General features: G+C 42.7%; 2 protein-coding genes across 3 annotated transcripts in view; one reads left to right on the top strand and one right to left on the bottom strand.

Moving 5' to 3' along the window:
* The window catches only part of LOC128543074 (procathepsin L-like), a 9,040-nt gene extending 8,695 nt beyond the window's left edge, over positions 1–345 (bottom strand). The window contains exon 1 of the mRNA XM_053513392.1: positions 186–345. The gene's annotated coding sequence lies outside the window, so the exon portion shown is untranslated. The remainder of the gene's footprint in view (positions 1–185) is intronic.
* Positions 346–936: 591 nt separating this feature from the next.
* Positions 937–11,642, top strand: slc9a1b (solute carrier family 9 member A1b). Of its 2 annotated transcripts, none has more exons than XM_053513000.1 (12): positions 937–1,312; positions 4,635–5,095; positions 5,530–5,780; positions 5,864–6,081; positions 6,183–6,385; positions 6,586–6,675; positions 7,179–7,249; positions 7,433–7,615; positions 7,899–8,001; positions 8,096–8,194; positions 8,476–8,545; positions 11,143–11,642. In XM_053513000.1, exons 1-12 carry the CDS (start codon positions 1,114–1,116, stop codon positions 11,232–11,234), a joined length of 2,040 nt encoding a protein of 679 aa, XP_053368975.1. In that variant the 5' UTR covers positions 937–1,113; the 3' UTR covers positions 11,235–11,642. The 2 variants fall into 2 exon arrangements, with proteins under 2 accessions (XP_053368975.1, XP_053368983.1); XM_053513008.1 differs by having other exon boundaries at positions 11,146–11,642.
* Positions 11,643–12,804: the final 1,162 nt, after the last annotated feature.

Genomic DNA, 12,804 nt, shown 5'->3' on the forward strand with positions numbered 1-12,804 from the left:
TTAGTGTGTGTATTAGTGTGTGTATTGGTGTGTGTATTAGTGTGTGTATTGGTGTGTGTATTAGTGTGTGTATTGGTGTGTGTATTAGTGTGTGTATTGGTGTGTGTAAGGGTAAAGACTTCAAGAACATGTTATTAACACCAACACAATCAAAACTGCACAAATATCTTACTGGAGACTCTTACCTCTCTCTCTCTCTCTCTCTCTCTCTCTCTGTGTGTGTGTGTGTGTGTGTGTGTGTGGGTTAAGATGGATATTCTGTAAGTCTGTTGCAGTTCTTAGGGAAATAAATAAATAAATAAATAAATAAATAAAGAGGAAGTGTTTAAATACTTCCTTTATCAGTTCTTTCCTCTTTCTTTCTTTCTTTCTTCTTTTCTGTCTTGCTGTCACCCCCGCCCCCGACAAACACACACACACACACTGAAATTAGCAGTAATACCACCAGGGGGCGGTATATTAACTCATTTACTCACTCTATAACCATTTATTTTATTTTATGTTTTTAAAACACACACACACACACACACACACACAGTGTGATCGGCAATGAAATGATTACACTGATGTCTGTTACCTAAAAGAGGGAAGGATGAAATCGCACTAAAGTCAGTTCAATTATAAGAATCTTCACACAGAGAATATAATAATATAATAATATAATAATATATACAGAGAGTCAGAGATATAAAGTCACACTCGGGGAAACTACTGCAAACTGAAGGAAAGGAATAACAGGAAATTTCTTTTGACTGTGTAAAGCTGCTTTGCGGCAATGAAAATTGCTAAAAGCGCTATACAAATAAAATTGAATTGAATAACAACAACAACAATAATAATAATAATGTTGTTGATGATGATGATGATGATGATCAGTGTATGTGTGCCCTCTCTCACTCCCTCTGTGTGTGTGTGTGTGTGTGTGAGAGAGAGAGAGAGAGCGCGCGCTACTCCTCATTAGCGGGAAGAAACATCAAACGTCAATTAACGGAATTAACGGTTTTGCGCTCGTGATGTCTGTTTAATTATAATTGACTATTATTATTATTATTATTATTATTATTATTGTTGTTGTTGTTGTTGTTATTTCCGTTGTGTTAACTCGGTAGAATCATGCACGCTCCCGTGTGCGCGCTCCTCTGGCTGTGTGTGCTGGGTTCTCTACCCGGTTCTGTTCCCGGTCCGGTTCTGACACCCCCGCTGGTCGGTGAGTCCTCGCGCTCCTTCCCGGTGCTGACCGTGAGCTACGAGCGCGTGCGCCGGCCGTTGGAGGTGTGTCTGTGGATCCTCCTGGCGTCCGTACTGAAACTGGGTGAGTCTAATCCGGAGTCTAATCTACAGTCTAATCTAGAGTCTAAACCGGAGTCTAAACCGGAGTCTAATCTGGAGTCTAATCTACAGTCTAATCCGGAGTCTAATCTGGAGTCTAATCTACAGTCTAATCTGGAGTCATGAGCAGCTGCACATCAGGAGTAGTGTACAGGAGTAGTGTACAGGAGTAGTGTACAGGTGTAGTGTACAGGTGTAGTGTACAGGAGTAGTGTACAGGTGTAGTATACAGGAGTAGTGTACAGGAGTAGTGTACAGGTGTAGTGTACAGGAGTAGTGTACAGGTGTAGTGTACAGGAGTAGTGTACAGGTGTAGTGTACAGGTGTAGTATACAGGAGTAGTGTACAGGTGTAGTGTACAGGAGTAGTGTACAGGAGTAGTGTACAGGTGTAGTATACAGGAGTAGTGTACAGGTGTAGTGTACAGGTGTAGTGTACAGGTGTAGTGTAGTGTACAGGTGTAGTGTACAGGTGTAGTGTACAGGAGTAGTGTACAGGTGTAGTGTACAGGAGTAGTGTACAGGAGTAGTGTACAGGTATAGTATACAGGAGTAGTGTACAGGTGTAGTGTACAGGTGTAGTGTACAGGTGTAGTGTAGTGTACAGGTGTAGTATACAGGAGTAGTGTACAGGTGTAGTGTACAGGTGTAGTGTACGGGTGTAGTGTACGGGAGTAGTGTACGGGTGTAGTGTACGGGAGTAGTGTACGGGTGTAGTGTACGGGTGTAGTGTACGGGAGTAGTGTACGGGAGTAGTGTACGGGAGTAGTGTACGGGTGTAGTTTACAGGTGTAGTGTACGGGTGTAGTATACAAGAGTAGTGTACAGGAGTAGTGTACAGGTGTAGTGTACAGGAGTAGGGTACAGGTATAGTGTACAGGTGTAGTGTACAGGAGTAGTGTATACAGGTGTAGTGTACAGGTATAGTGTACAGGTGTAGTATACAGGAGTAGTGTACAGGAGTAGTGTACAGGTATAGTGTACAGGTGTAGTATACAGGAGTAGTGTACAGGAGTAGTGTACAGGTGTAGTGTACAGGAGTAGTTTACAGGTGTAGTGTACAGGTGTAGTATACAGGAGTAGTGTACGGGTGTAGTGTACGGGAGTAGTGTACGGGTGTAGTGTACGGGTGTAGTGTACGGGTGTAGTGTACGGGTGTAGTGCACGGGAGTAGTGTACGGGTGTAGTGCACGGGAGTAGGGTACGGGTGTAGTGTACGGGAGTAGTGAACGGGAGTAGGGTACGGGTGTAGTGTACAGGAGTAGTGTACAGGAGTAGTGTACAGGTGTAGTATACAGGTGTAGTGTACAGGAGTAGTGTACAGGTGTAGTGTACAGGTATAGTATACAGGAGTAGTGTACAGGTGTAGTATACAGGTATAGTGTACAGAAGTAGTGTACAGGAGTAGTATACAGGTATAGTATACAGGTATAGTGTACAGGAGTAGTGTACAGGTGTAGTATACAGGAGTAGTATACAGGTATAGTATACAGGAGTAGTGTACAGGAGTAGTGTACAGGAGTAGTGTACAGGTGTAGTGTACAGGAGTAGTGTACAGGTGTAGTATACAGGTAATGTGTACAGGTGTAGTGTACAGAAGTAGTGTACAGGAGTAGTGTACAGGTGTAGTATACAGGTATAGTGTACAGGAGTAGTGTACAGAAGTAGTGTACAGGAGTAGTATACAGGTATAGTATACAGGTATAGTGTACAGGAGTAGTGTACAGGAGAAGTATACAGGTATAGTGTACAGGAGTAGTGTACAGGAGTAGTGTACAGGTGTAGTGTACAGGTGTAGTATACAGGAGTAGTATACAGGAGTAGTGTACAGGAGTAGTGTACAGGTGTAGTGTACAGGAGTAGTGTACAGGTGTAGTATACAGGAGTAGTATACAGGTATAGTGTACAGGAGTAGTGTACAGGAGTAGTGTACAGGTGTAGTGTACAGGAGTAGTGTACAGGTGTAGTGTACAGGAGTAGTGTACAGGAGTAGTGTACAGGTGTAGTGTACAGGAGTAGTGTACAGGAGTAGTGTACAGGAGTATAGTGTAGTATATCATTAATTTCTACTGACCTATGTGGATGGAACTTTACTCTCTGCTTTTACACACACCTAGAAGACGTTGAGACACACACACGCACGCACACACACACACACACACACACACACACACACTCAGTACATGAGGCCCCAATATCAGGATGAGGCAGATGTTAAGCTCCACCCAACACAGACTGATAGCGCGCACACACACACACATATTTCAACATGCATTTTAACATATTATGACTTAACTCTGTAAACATTACTAATGTGACACATGTCAAATCCTGAGCAGATAATAAACACATAAAAACTCACATAAATTTTACATCTGAGTCATGTGACTTTTTATGGAAGGGTTTCAAGACAATATTATTTTATTCTACTGTTTAAACCATTCAAGTCACACTGCACATATCTTCCATCGTATATATTATAATATCGATATATTTAGTGTATTAAGTGCATCATATTTTTACATCCTCTTTGAGGCTGCAGGTCTCTGTGAGCTACAAACTACTTTCGCAGTATAACTACAATGACACTAGATGGCATCATCATGCTCATGTTTTAGTATGGTGGGCACTGTCGGTGTTCAGTGTTTAATTTAATTCAGTTTTATTAAATGTCTGTTTTATGATTATTATTTTATTTCTTTTTTCAGCATTTGAAGCTTGGTGTAGTGAAGGAGGCATGATGATGTAAAGCTTAGCACTCTAGCCTCACACCAACAGGGTTGGGGGTCGAATCTTACCTCCCTTTGGTATCTGTGGATTTCTGGGTTCCCAGGTTTCCTTACACAGTGGAAAGGGATGCGCTGTAGACTAATTGGTGTTTTCAAATCGACGGAAGGATGGATGGAAGCAAGGTGAACTTTTAAAGAAAGTATGTTTACCTGTGCTTCAATCTGTCAGGATAATGACAAGGGTTTAAAAAATTGGATTTCTGACTCTGGCAGAATAACTCTTCAAAATTTTACAGATGTGTCTTCACTCTAAATCTTTCAGAAAAGTCCAACATAAAATTTTTACCCTTTTTTTTACCGTTATTTCCATCAAAAAGGAAATAAGTATTGGGGTTTTGTTATATGCACAAAAGAAGAAAGGAAAAGTTTATTTGCAGTTTAAACAGAAAGTGGTTCAGGATGGTGATGTCCATGTAATATACACAGATCTTACTTCTCTTATTCTATTTTTGCATTTTTTTAGTACGCCATAGAGTTTTGTCCGTACACTCAGGAGTTTTCTCTCTCTTGCCCCCAGGGTTCCACATCATCCCCGGGTTCTCCCGATTTGTCCCTGAGAGCTGTGTGCTGATCATGGTTGGTTTGATGGTTGGAGTTCTCATTAAGCTTTTGGGTGAAACACTTCCGGTTTTGGACACCCAGCTCTTCTTCCTGTGTCTCCTTCCCCCCATCATCCTGGATGCTGGATATTTCCTGCCTCTGCGCCCCTTCAGCGAGAACATGGGCTCCATCTTAGTGCTGGCCGTGCTGGGAACGCTCTGGAACTCCATCTTCGTTGGAGTGGTGATATATGGAGTGTGTAAAGCAATCGGGGTCCAGATAGACAAAATCAGCCTGCTTTCCTGCCTGCTGTTTGGGTCCATTTCATCTGCTGTGGATCCAGTTTCCGTCCTTGCTGTCTTTGAGGAAATTCACATAAATGAACTTCTCCACATTCTAGTGTTTGGAGAGTCGCTGCTTAATGATGCTGTTACTGTGGTGAGTGGGGTTAAAGGTGGAGTAAGTGGTGTTAAAGGTGGAGTAAGTGGTGTTAAAGGTGCTGTGTGTGGGTTTAAAAGGTGCAGGGTGTAAGATTAAAGGTGCGATCTGTGGGCATAACTGGAGAGTTAAAGGTACAGTGAGGGAGGTAAATGTGCATTAGGTGGTGCAGCTTTAACCATACACACTGCACTTTTACTCCACTCACAGCACCATGAAGTGCCTCGACTGATGTTGGCAGCTGTTTCTCTGAGGACTCGACTTGGCTGCAGTCGCTCGATAGTTCAGGACTGGAGTTTCCTACAAGTCTTCCTGAGTCTCCAATAACTACCTGGACTCCATATTAACATCAGTTAACATCAACTGTTATAGCTGATAGTGGGGTTAAAGGTGCAGTGAGCAGTACTTATGGTGCAGTGTGTGTCTTTCTCCAGGTATTATATCACCTGTTGGAGGAGTTTGCTGGCAGGGGTACAGTAGAGCTCAGTGACGCTGTACTGGGTGTGCTAAGCTTCCTGGTGGTGGCAATGGGGGGCATCATGGTGGGCGTGGTTTATGGCATCATGGCGGCTGTCACCTCTCGCTTCACCTCACACTCACGTGTCATCGAGCCACTTTTCGTCTTTCTCTACAGCTACCTGGCGTACCTGTCAGCTGAGGTGTTCAACCTGTCTGGGATCATGGCGTGAGTTGGTTATTTATTTATACTTGAGAAGTGTATTTTTGTCACAATGCTGTAATCTGCTGTGTGTGTGTGTGTGTGTGTAGTCTGATTGTGTGTGGTGTGGTCATGCGGCCCTACGTCGAGGCCAACATTTCCCACAAGTCCTACACCACTATAAAGTACTTTCTGAAGATGTGGAGCAGTGTGAGTGAGACGCTCATCTTCATCTTCCTTGGTGTTTCCACGATAGCAGGGCCGCATCACTGGAATTTCATCTTCATCACCTTCACCATCATCCTGTGCCTCATGTCCCGTGTGCTAGGTAAGCTGTGGATCTGTCAGTCTGTCTATCTGTCCATCTATTCAAAGCTTCTTCACTGACTGTGTGTTTGTGTGTGTGTGTGTGTGTGTGTGTGTGTGTAGGAGTATTGGGACTGAGCCTCATCATGAATAAATTCCGCATGGTGAAGTTAACAGGTAAAGACCAGTTCATCCTGGCCTTCGGGGGACTGCGGGGAGCCATCGCGTTCTCGCTGGCCTTCCTGCTCTCCAGTGAACACTTCCCCATGAAGAACATGTTCCTCACTTCCATCATCACACTCATTTTCTTTACAGTCTTTGTTCAGGTGTGTGTAGTGTTCGTGCTGCAATTTAGAAATCATTAGACATCAAGAGTCCAGGCAGGAGTAAAGACCTGGGAAGTTCCTGGTGTTCAGCTATTTCACCTCACCTGTGGAAGGCACTCATGCCTCACCTCCTGATGTTAAGGGTAGAATAAATAATCGTCTGATTCCTGTTAATGTCTTTATTTTGTTTTCTGAAACAGGGAATGACAATACGGCCCCTGGTGGAGCTTCTGGCAGTAAAGAAGAGAAGCCACACCAAGTTTACTATTAATGAGGAAATACATACACAGGTGACTTTCTCCTGGTAAAATCAGAAGTTACTCAGACTAGGGTTAGGATTAGGGTTAGGATACGTGATTCACACAGGGACGCAAACACAGACTTGACAAACTGTGCAAAACCAGTTACACGTGTCGTTGCATTCACGGGTGTCTCATGTGAAAAGTCCTAACATGATGAAGCACAAGCTGCGGTAGTACAGTAGCCTTAATGTGGGAGCGCCCCCTAGTGACGGGAAGGAATTGGACACGACTAGATTGGGGAGAAAATCGGGAGGAAAGAATCGGACAGGACTAAATAAAAAAATAAAAAAAACCTCACATGATGCAAGAAGAAATGTATTGAATTAACATTTATGAGTCTCCAGGGTCAAGTCTCTGTAACATATATATGGACTAAAAAACAGTGTTATTCATTATTAAATTAAAAAGGGTAATAATTGGTAAATCACTCTGGTTAGAAAATAAAATGTGTGTGTGTGTGTGTGTGTGTGTGTGTGTGTGTGTGTGTGCAGTTTCTTGACCATGTGCTGATGGGAGTCGAGTGTATCTGTGGTAGTTATGGACACCTTCACTGGAAAGACAAGTCAGTACCACACTGAACCACACCATCAATGCTGTGATATTAGTAGAGTTAGGACTGGATAAAGGTGTCCCACTATCTGCTGTCCCCTCTGTATACTCCTCTATCTGCTGTCCCCTCTGTATACTCCTCTATATGCTGTCCCCTCTGTATACTCCTCTATCTGCTCTCCCCTCTGTGTCTCAGACTGAGCCGATTCAATAAGCGTTACCTGAGGAAGTGGCTGATCTCAGGAGACAGGTCTGAGGAGCCGCAGCTTGTCTCCCTCTATAACAAACTGGAGAGGAAGCAGGCACTGTTCCTAGTGGCAAAGGGTGGAACTACAGCCAGTTTAAAACCATCACTTGACTCTCCTGCATCATTATTACTGTGAGTAACACACACGAGGAGAGCGAGAGTGAGAGATGAATTATGCATTTCATGGTACATTAGGCATTTATCAGACTTTTACATTTTAATCTCATCGTACACCTGAGCAGCTGAAGGTTAAGGTCCTCGCTCAAAGACACAACAATGGCAATGTGGTAGTGCTGGGGTTTGAACCTTTCTGATCAGCATTCCAAAACCTTAACCACAGAATACACAGATGTGTGTGTGTGTGTGTGTGTGTGTGTGTGTGTATGTGTGTGTGTGTGTGTGTGTGTGTGTTCAGGAGTGGTCAGAGTGAGAGGAAAAACATGATGAAGATCACAAAGCAACAAGAGGAGGCAATCCAGAACATTCTTAGAGCAAAACTGCAGAAATCAAATCAGAGGGTAAAAACACACACACACACACACACACACACACACACACACACACACACACACACAGCAGAGGTCAGAAGGTGCTTTGTGTGTTTGTGTGTAGATGCGCTCATACAGTAGACACACACTGCTGCTGGATGATGAGGTGGCCGAGTGGCGTGAGACTCAGCTGCACAGACAGAGAGCACTGATGGAGCAGAGGGTAAGAAACACACACACACACACACACACACACACACACAGCTGTTTAACCTTATTCAATGGTTTGCCCAAACCCCACCCACATATCTAAGCCCCACCCACATATCTAAGCCCCACCCACTTGATTAATCATGAATAACTATACTTCTCAATTGAGAATTCACTTTAAGAAAGTTTTGCCTCCTTGTTTTAAAATTACTTCACCAGAACCCTAATCCCTGTGTGTGTGTGTGTGTGTGTGTGTGTGTGTGTGTGTGTGTGTGTGTGTGCGCTTTCCCACAGATAAGTCACTACTTGACTGTCCCAGCTAAAAGACAGTCCCCTCCTGTCAGGAGAGCAAACTTCATTTTCAGTAAGTCAACATGAGCATGTGGCCAGCTTACTGTATATACCAGAACTGGAACCGAACTGGAACCAGAATCAAAATTAGGACATGAAGTACAACAAGAACTATAATTCAAAGTATAATAAAAAAAAAATAAAAAACAGAACTACAATATGATCTTAACTTACAGTCGAACCAGAACCTTACTAAAAGGAGTCCCCCCCCCCCCTCTAGTCCCCCCCCCTCCCCCACTTACATGCTTACATTACACACGCCTCATACTGTAAAGCGACCTTAGGTATTTTGAAAGGCGCTATATAAAACTGAGATATTATTATTATTATTATTATTATTATTAAAATGCTAATGACATCAAATCAGTAAAAGAAACCGTAACATAAAATAAAAAAAAATAGAATTTTAAAAAATTATTCAGCACATGGAGAAAATGCTTAAGACTAAAACTTAAAAGTATGGACATCCCGATTTTGATTTCAGAGACCTGCTAGGAACACACTTACGCACACAATAATAAAAAATAAAATAAAGCAAGTGCTCTTGGGCATGAACATTTACATTTAATTAAGTTAACTTTTTATTTGTTTGTTACTGTCAAATTGTCATTGTCAAAGCAGCTTTACAGAATCAAAAGGAAATTTAAGCATTTTAGGCAAAATCACCAGGTATGAACAACAGTTTGGTTTTTACTGAGATTGAGTTTCAGCTAATAAGCTGCCATCCAGGACGAGATGTCTGCCAGACATGCTGAAATCCAGGTGGAGACCTGAGCGTCTGAGGGAGAAAAGGAGAGAATGAGTTGTGTGTCATCTGCATAAAAATAGTATGAAAAGCCATGTGAGAATAGGACTTTATCAAGAGACCGGGTATACAGTAGAGGGACAACAGAAGTGGACCAAATACTGAGCCTTGTGGGACACCAGTAAAAAGTCCTTATGCAGATGTTGATCCTCTCCATGCCACATTATACAACAGACCTTTTAAGTAGGAAGCAAACAATTGCCATGCAGTGCCACAGATTACCGGGCTTGTAAGGACAGAGAAGAATCTTCTGGTTTACAATGTAAAATGCAGCTGAGCGGTCCAGGAGGATGACGACAGATGTTTGGCTGATTTAGCAGCATGGCTCTTCTCAGTGACTGACAGACTGACAGACAGTCTCTGTGGAATGTGCCACTTTAAGTCCAGATTGGATGGGATCATGGAGGTTGTTCTGCAAGAGATTGAGAGACCATTTGATTGTAAAAAGTGTGTTCATGAATTTTAAAGAGAAAAGAGAGAAGTGATAGTTATTTAGGTCCGATGATTCATGCAGGGTTTCTTGGGGATAGAAATAACCTTTGCCTTCTTAAATGCAGCAGGACTATCACCAGATGATATGGAATGGTTGATAATGGTTGTGATTGAGGGAAGGAGGTCTTGTGAGATGGCCTGTAGTATTGTGGAAGGGATTGGGTCTAATGAACAAGTAAAGGGATTGGAGAATGAGATGTGCTGAATCTCATCAGTTATCAGGTCGGAAAATTCTGCTAAGGAGGAGAGGGAGGATCCTGAACTTCTGCCGTAGGGGTTTCGAGGTGGAGGCGAAGGGCCGGACGGATTGTCGCTATTTTCCCATCATAGAGAAAGGCAAGATCATCAGCAGTCAAAGAGGATGGAGCAGGAGTAGCCGGTTGAGGGGTAAAATATAAGATATTGTGGAGTTTGCAAGGATCATGTGCAGAAACTTCCAGATTTTCCTTGTAGAAGGTACTTTCAGCGTGACTTCACATAAGAATTTGGAGAAAAGAGCATGGTAAAAGACAAGATCTGCATCAAGCTGTGATTTCTTACATCTTCTCTCAGCAGTTCATAATTCTTTTCTATTGCTGTGTAATACATCAGATAGCAAAGGAGCGAGAGAAAAAAATGCTTCTTTGGTTTAGAGAACAGGGGGTATAGGAGGTCCATGGATGAGGAGAGAGAGGAGCTAAATTTTGTGAAGGACCATCTCTTAGACAACAGGAGACCCGTACCACCACCTCTGCCAGTTTCTCATGGAGAGTGAGGATAGGGCAGCCGGTGTACCTCAGTTCTGAGGAGATATCCAGGTCTCAGTTAGTGGAAAAAAGACCTGAACTTATGAGTCAGGCGGTGAGTGATGTAATGGACAGTTTGAAATCAGATTTGGGCGTCCAGACTGAGACACATCTTTAGGAATCTCATCTGAACCACATCCAAAGGTGGACTTGCAAAAATCCAATCGGATCTTTTTTCCCCCTTTTTTCTACAGGAAAGCACTCGGATTCCAAACGGATTTCAATCTGCATGTAGCAAACATCAGATCTGTTCTGACAGTCTGAACAAGGCCTTAAAGTAATTAAGCAGGAACCTGTGTAACATCAGGTGTGTTCACGTGAGCTAATGAGTGTGAGAACCGTTCTGTGTGTGTCATTATTGACAGAAATCTCAATAATGCAGTGGAGGTTTTGTAAATGAACTTACAATTTGATATGAAAATTATTAATTTCCCAAAGGACCAGACTCACATACAGATCCAAATGTGTCTGATTGTGTTTCACATTAAACACTGGGAACGTCTATGATAAATATTTTTTCTCCTCCAGCAGATCCACCAGAGCAGTGTCCTGCTCCTACAGACACGGTGCAGATAGTGCATGAGACACAGGACAGTGTCCAAAAAGTCCAAGTCAACTAAACGATAGATTCGATTAACAATGAACAAGATGATCCACAGATGGAGCGAGATGGAGTGTGTGGGATCCAGGATGGCTCCTGTGAAGGTGCAGAAATATCCTCAACCTCTCACCAACCTGGAAGTGAGCAAAATTGAGAAGGAAGATGAAGAAGCTTCTTATGAAGAATGCAGTGTTAAAGGAGTCAGAAAGCACCAACCGAACACACACCTGGCACCTGAGAGAGTATTCACTAGTCATTCTAGAGGGAATTTAGAGGTCCTGACAACCATGCAGTTGTGTACAGTGAGTAGTGTGTAAGCTCTCACGCACCTCACTCTGCGTCTGTGGAATAAATAGACTTCTGTAGGATTCAATTTTAAATGCCTATTTTAATTGTCTGTGTGTAAAAATTTTTTTAAGATGTAATATTTGTGGTGTGAATAAAATAAATTATTCAAATCAAATTTAAATTCAAATTTTATTTGTCACATACACAAACATACACAGTACGAAATGTAGTGAAATGCATTATACGACTGCCATTGACCCTAAAAGAGAGTTAAATTTTACAAATAAGAAATAAATATGAATAAAAGAAATACGATAGAAATTAAATTAAAAAATTAAATTAAACTAGGAAAAATAGAACTAAAAATAAAAATAGAAATGTGCTGGGAAAAAAAATAGAACTAGAAATAAAAATAGAAATATGATGTACAAAATAGAAATATACTGTGCAAATTGAAATATACTGTACGGTGTGTGCAAATATGCATAGAGCAAAGTGTCTTAGTGCAGAGGTTATTAAAGTGTCTTTGTGCACTGGTCCAGGATGTTAAACGTAAACATGTAGTGTAGTTGTGAAGGTAGGTGTGCAAGGTTATTAAGTGTTATTAAGTGTCTTTGTGCCATGGTCCAGGATGTAACGTACGACATGTAGTGTATATATGAAGGAAGGTGAGCGTGTAATTGTCCATAGTGTTCATGGATGTAAGAAGATTGATAGATTTGACCAATTATGTTCTGCATAGTGGTGTGGTTGTGGTTGAGAGACCTTATCGCCTGCGGGAAGAAGCTCCTCCTCAGTCTCTCTGTGTTGGCCTTCAAGGAGCGGAATCGCTTCCCAGACCGCAACAGAGTAAACAGTCCGTTATTGGGGTGGCTGAGGTCCTTCACGATCTTCCTGGCCTTGGTCAAGCACCGCTTGCTGTAAATCGATTGCAGGTCAGGGAGCTCGATGCGGATGATGCGCTCAGCTGATCGCACCACCCTCTGTAGAGCTCGTCTGTCCTGCATGGTGCTGTTTCCGAACCAGGTCGTGATATTTCCCGTCAGGATGCTCTCGATGGTGCAGGAGTAGAAGTTCCTGAGCACCTTGGAGGGCAGTCTAAAGTCTCTCAAGCGTCTGAGGTGGTAGAGACGCTGTCGGGCCTTTTTTACCACGGTGTTGATGTGACAGGACCATGCCAGGTCCTGCGTGATGTGAACACCGAGGTATCTGAAGCTGTCCACTCTCTCCACTGGGCTCCTGTTGATGACGGGGGTCTGGTAGTTCCTCACCTGCTTTGTACTAAAGTCCACTATCAGCTC

The sequence above is a fragment of the Clarias gariepinus genome, chromosome 2 (genome assembly GCF_024256425.1).
Source record: "Clarias gariepinus isolate MV-2021 ecotype Netherlands chromosome 2, CGAR_prim_01v2, whole genome shotgun sequence".
NCBI lineage: Eukaryota > Metazoa > Chordata > Actinopteri > Siluriformes > Clariidae > Clarias > Clarias gariepinus.

Coding starts and splice junctions, on each gene's coding strand:
- slc9a1b (XM_053513000.1), top strand. CDS start 1,114: ATGCACGCTCCCGTGTGCGCGCTCCTCTGGCTGTGTGTGCTGGGTTCT. Junction 6,386..6,585: donor TCTTTACAGTCTTTGTTCAG/GTGTGTGTAGTG, acceptor TTTCTGAAACAG/GGAATGACAATACGGCCCCT. Junction 8,195..8,475: donor GAGCACTGATGGAGCAGAGG/GTAAGAAACACA, acceptor GCTTTCCCACAG/ATAAGTCACTACTTGACTGT.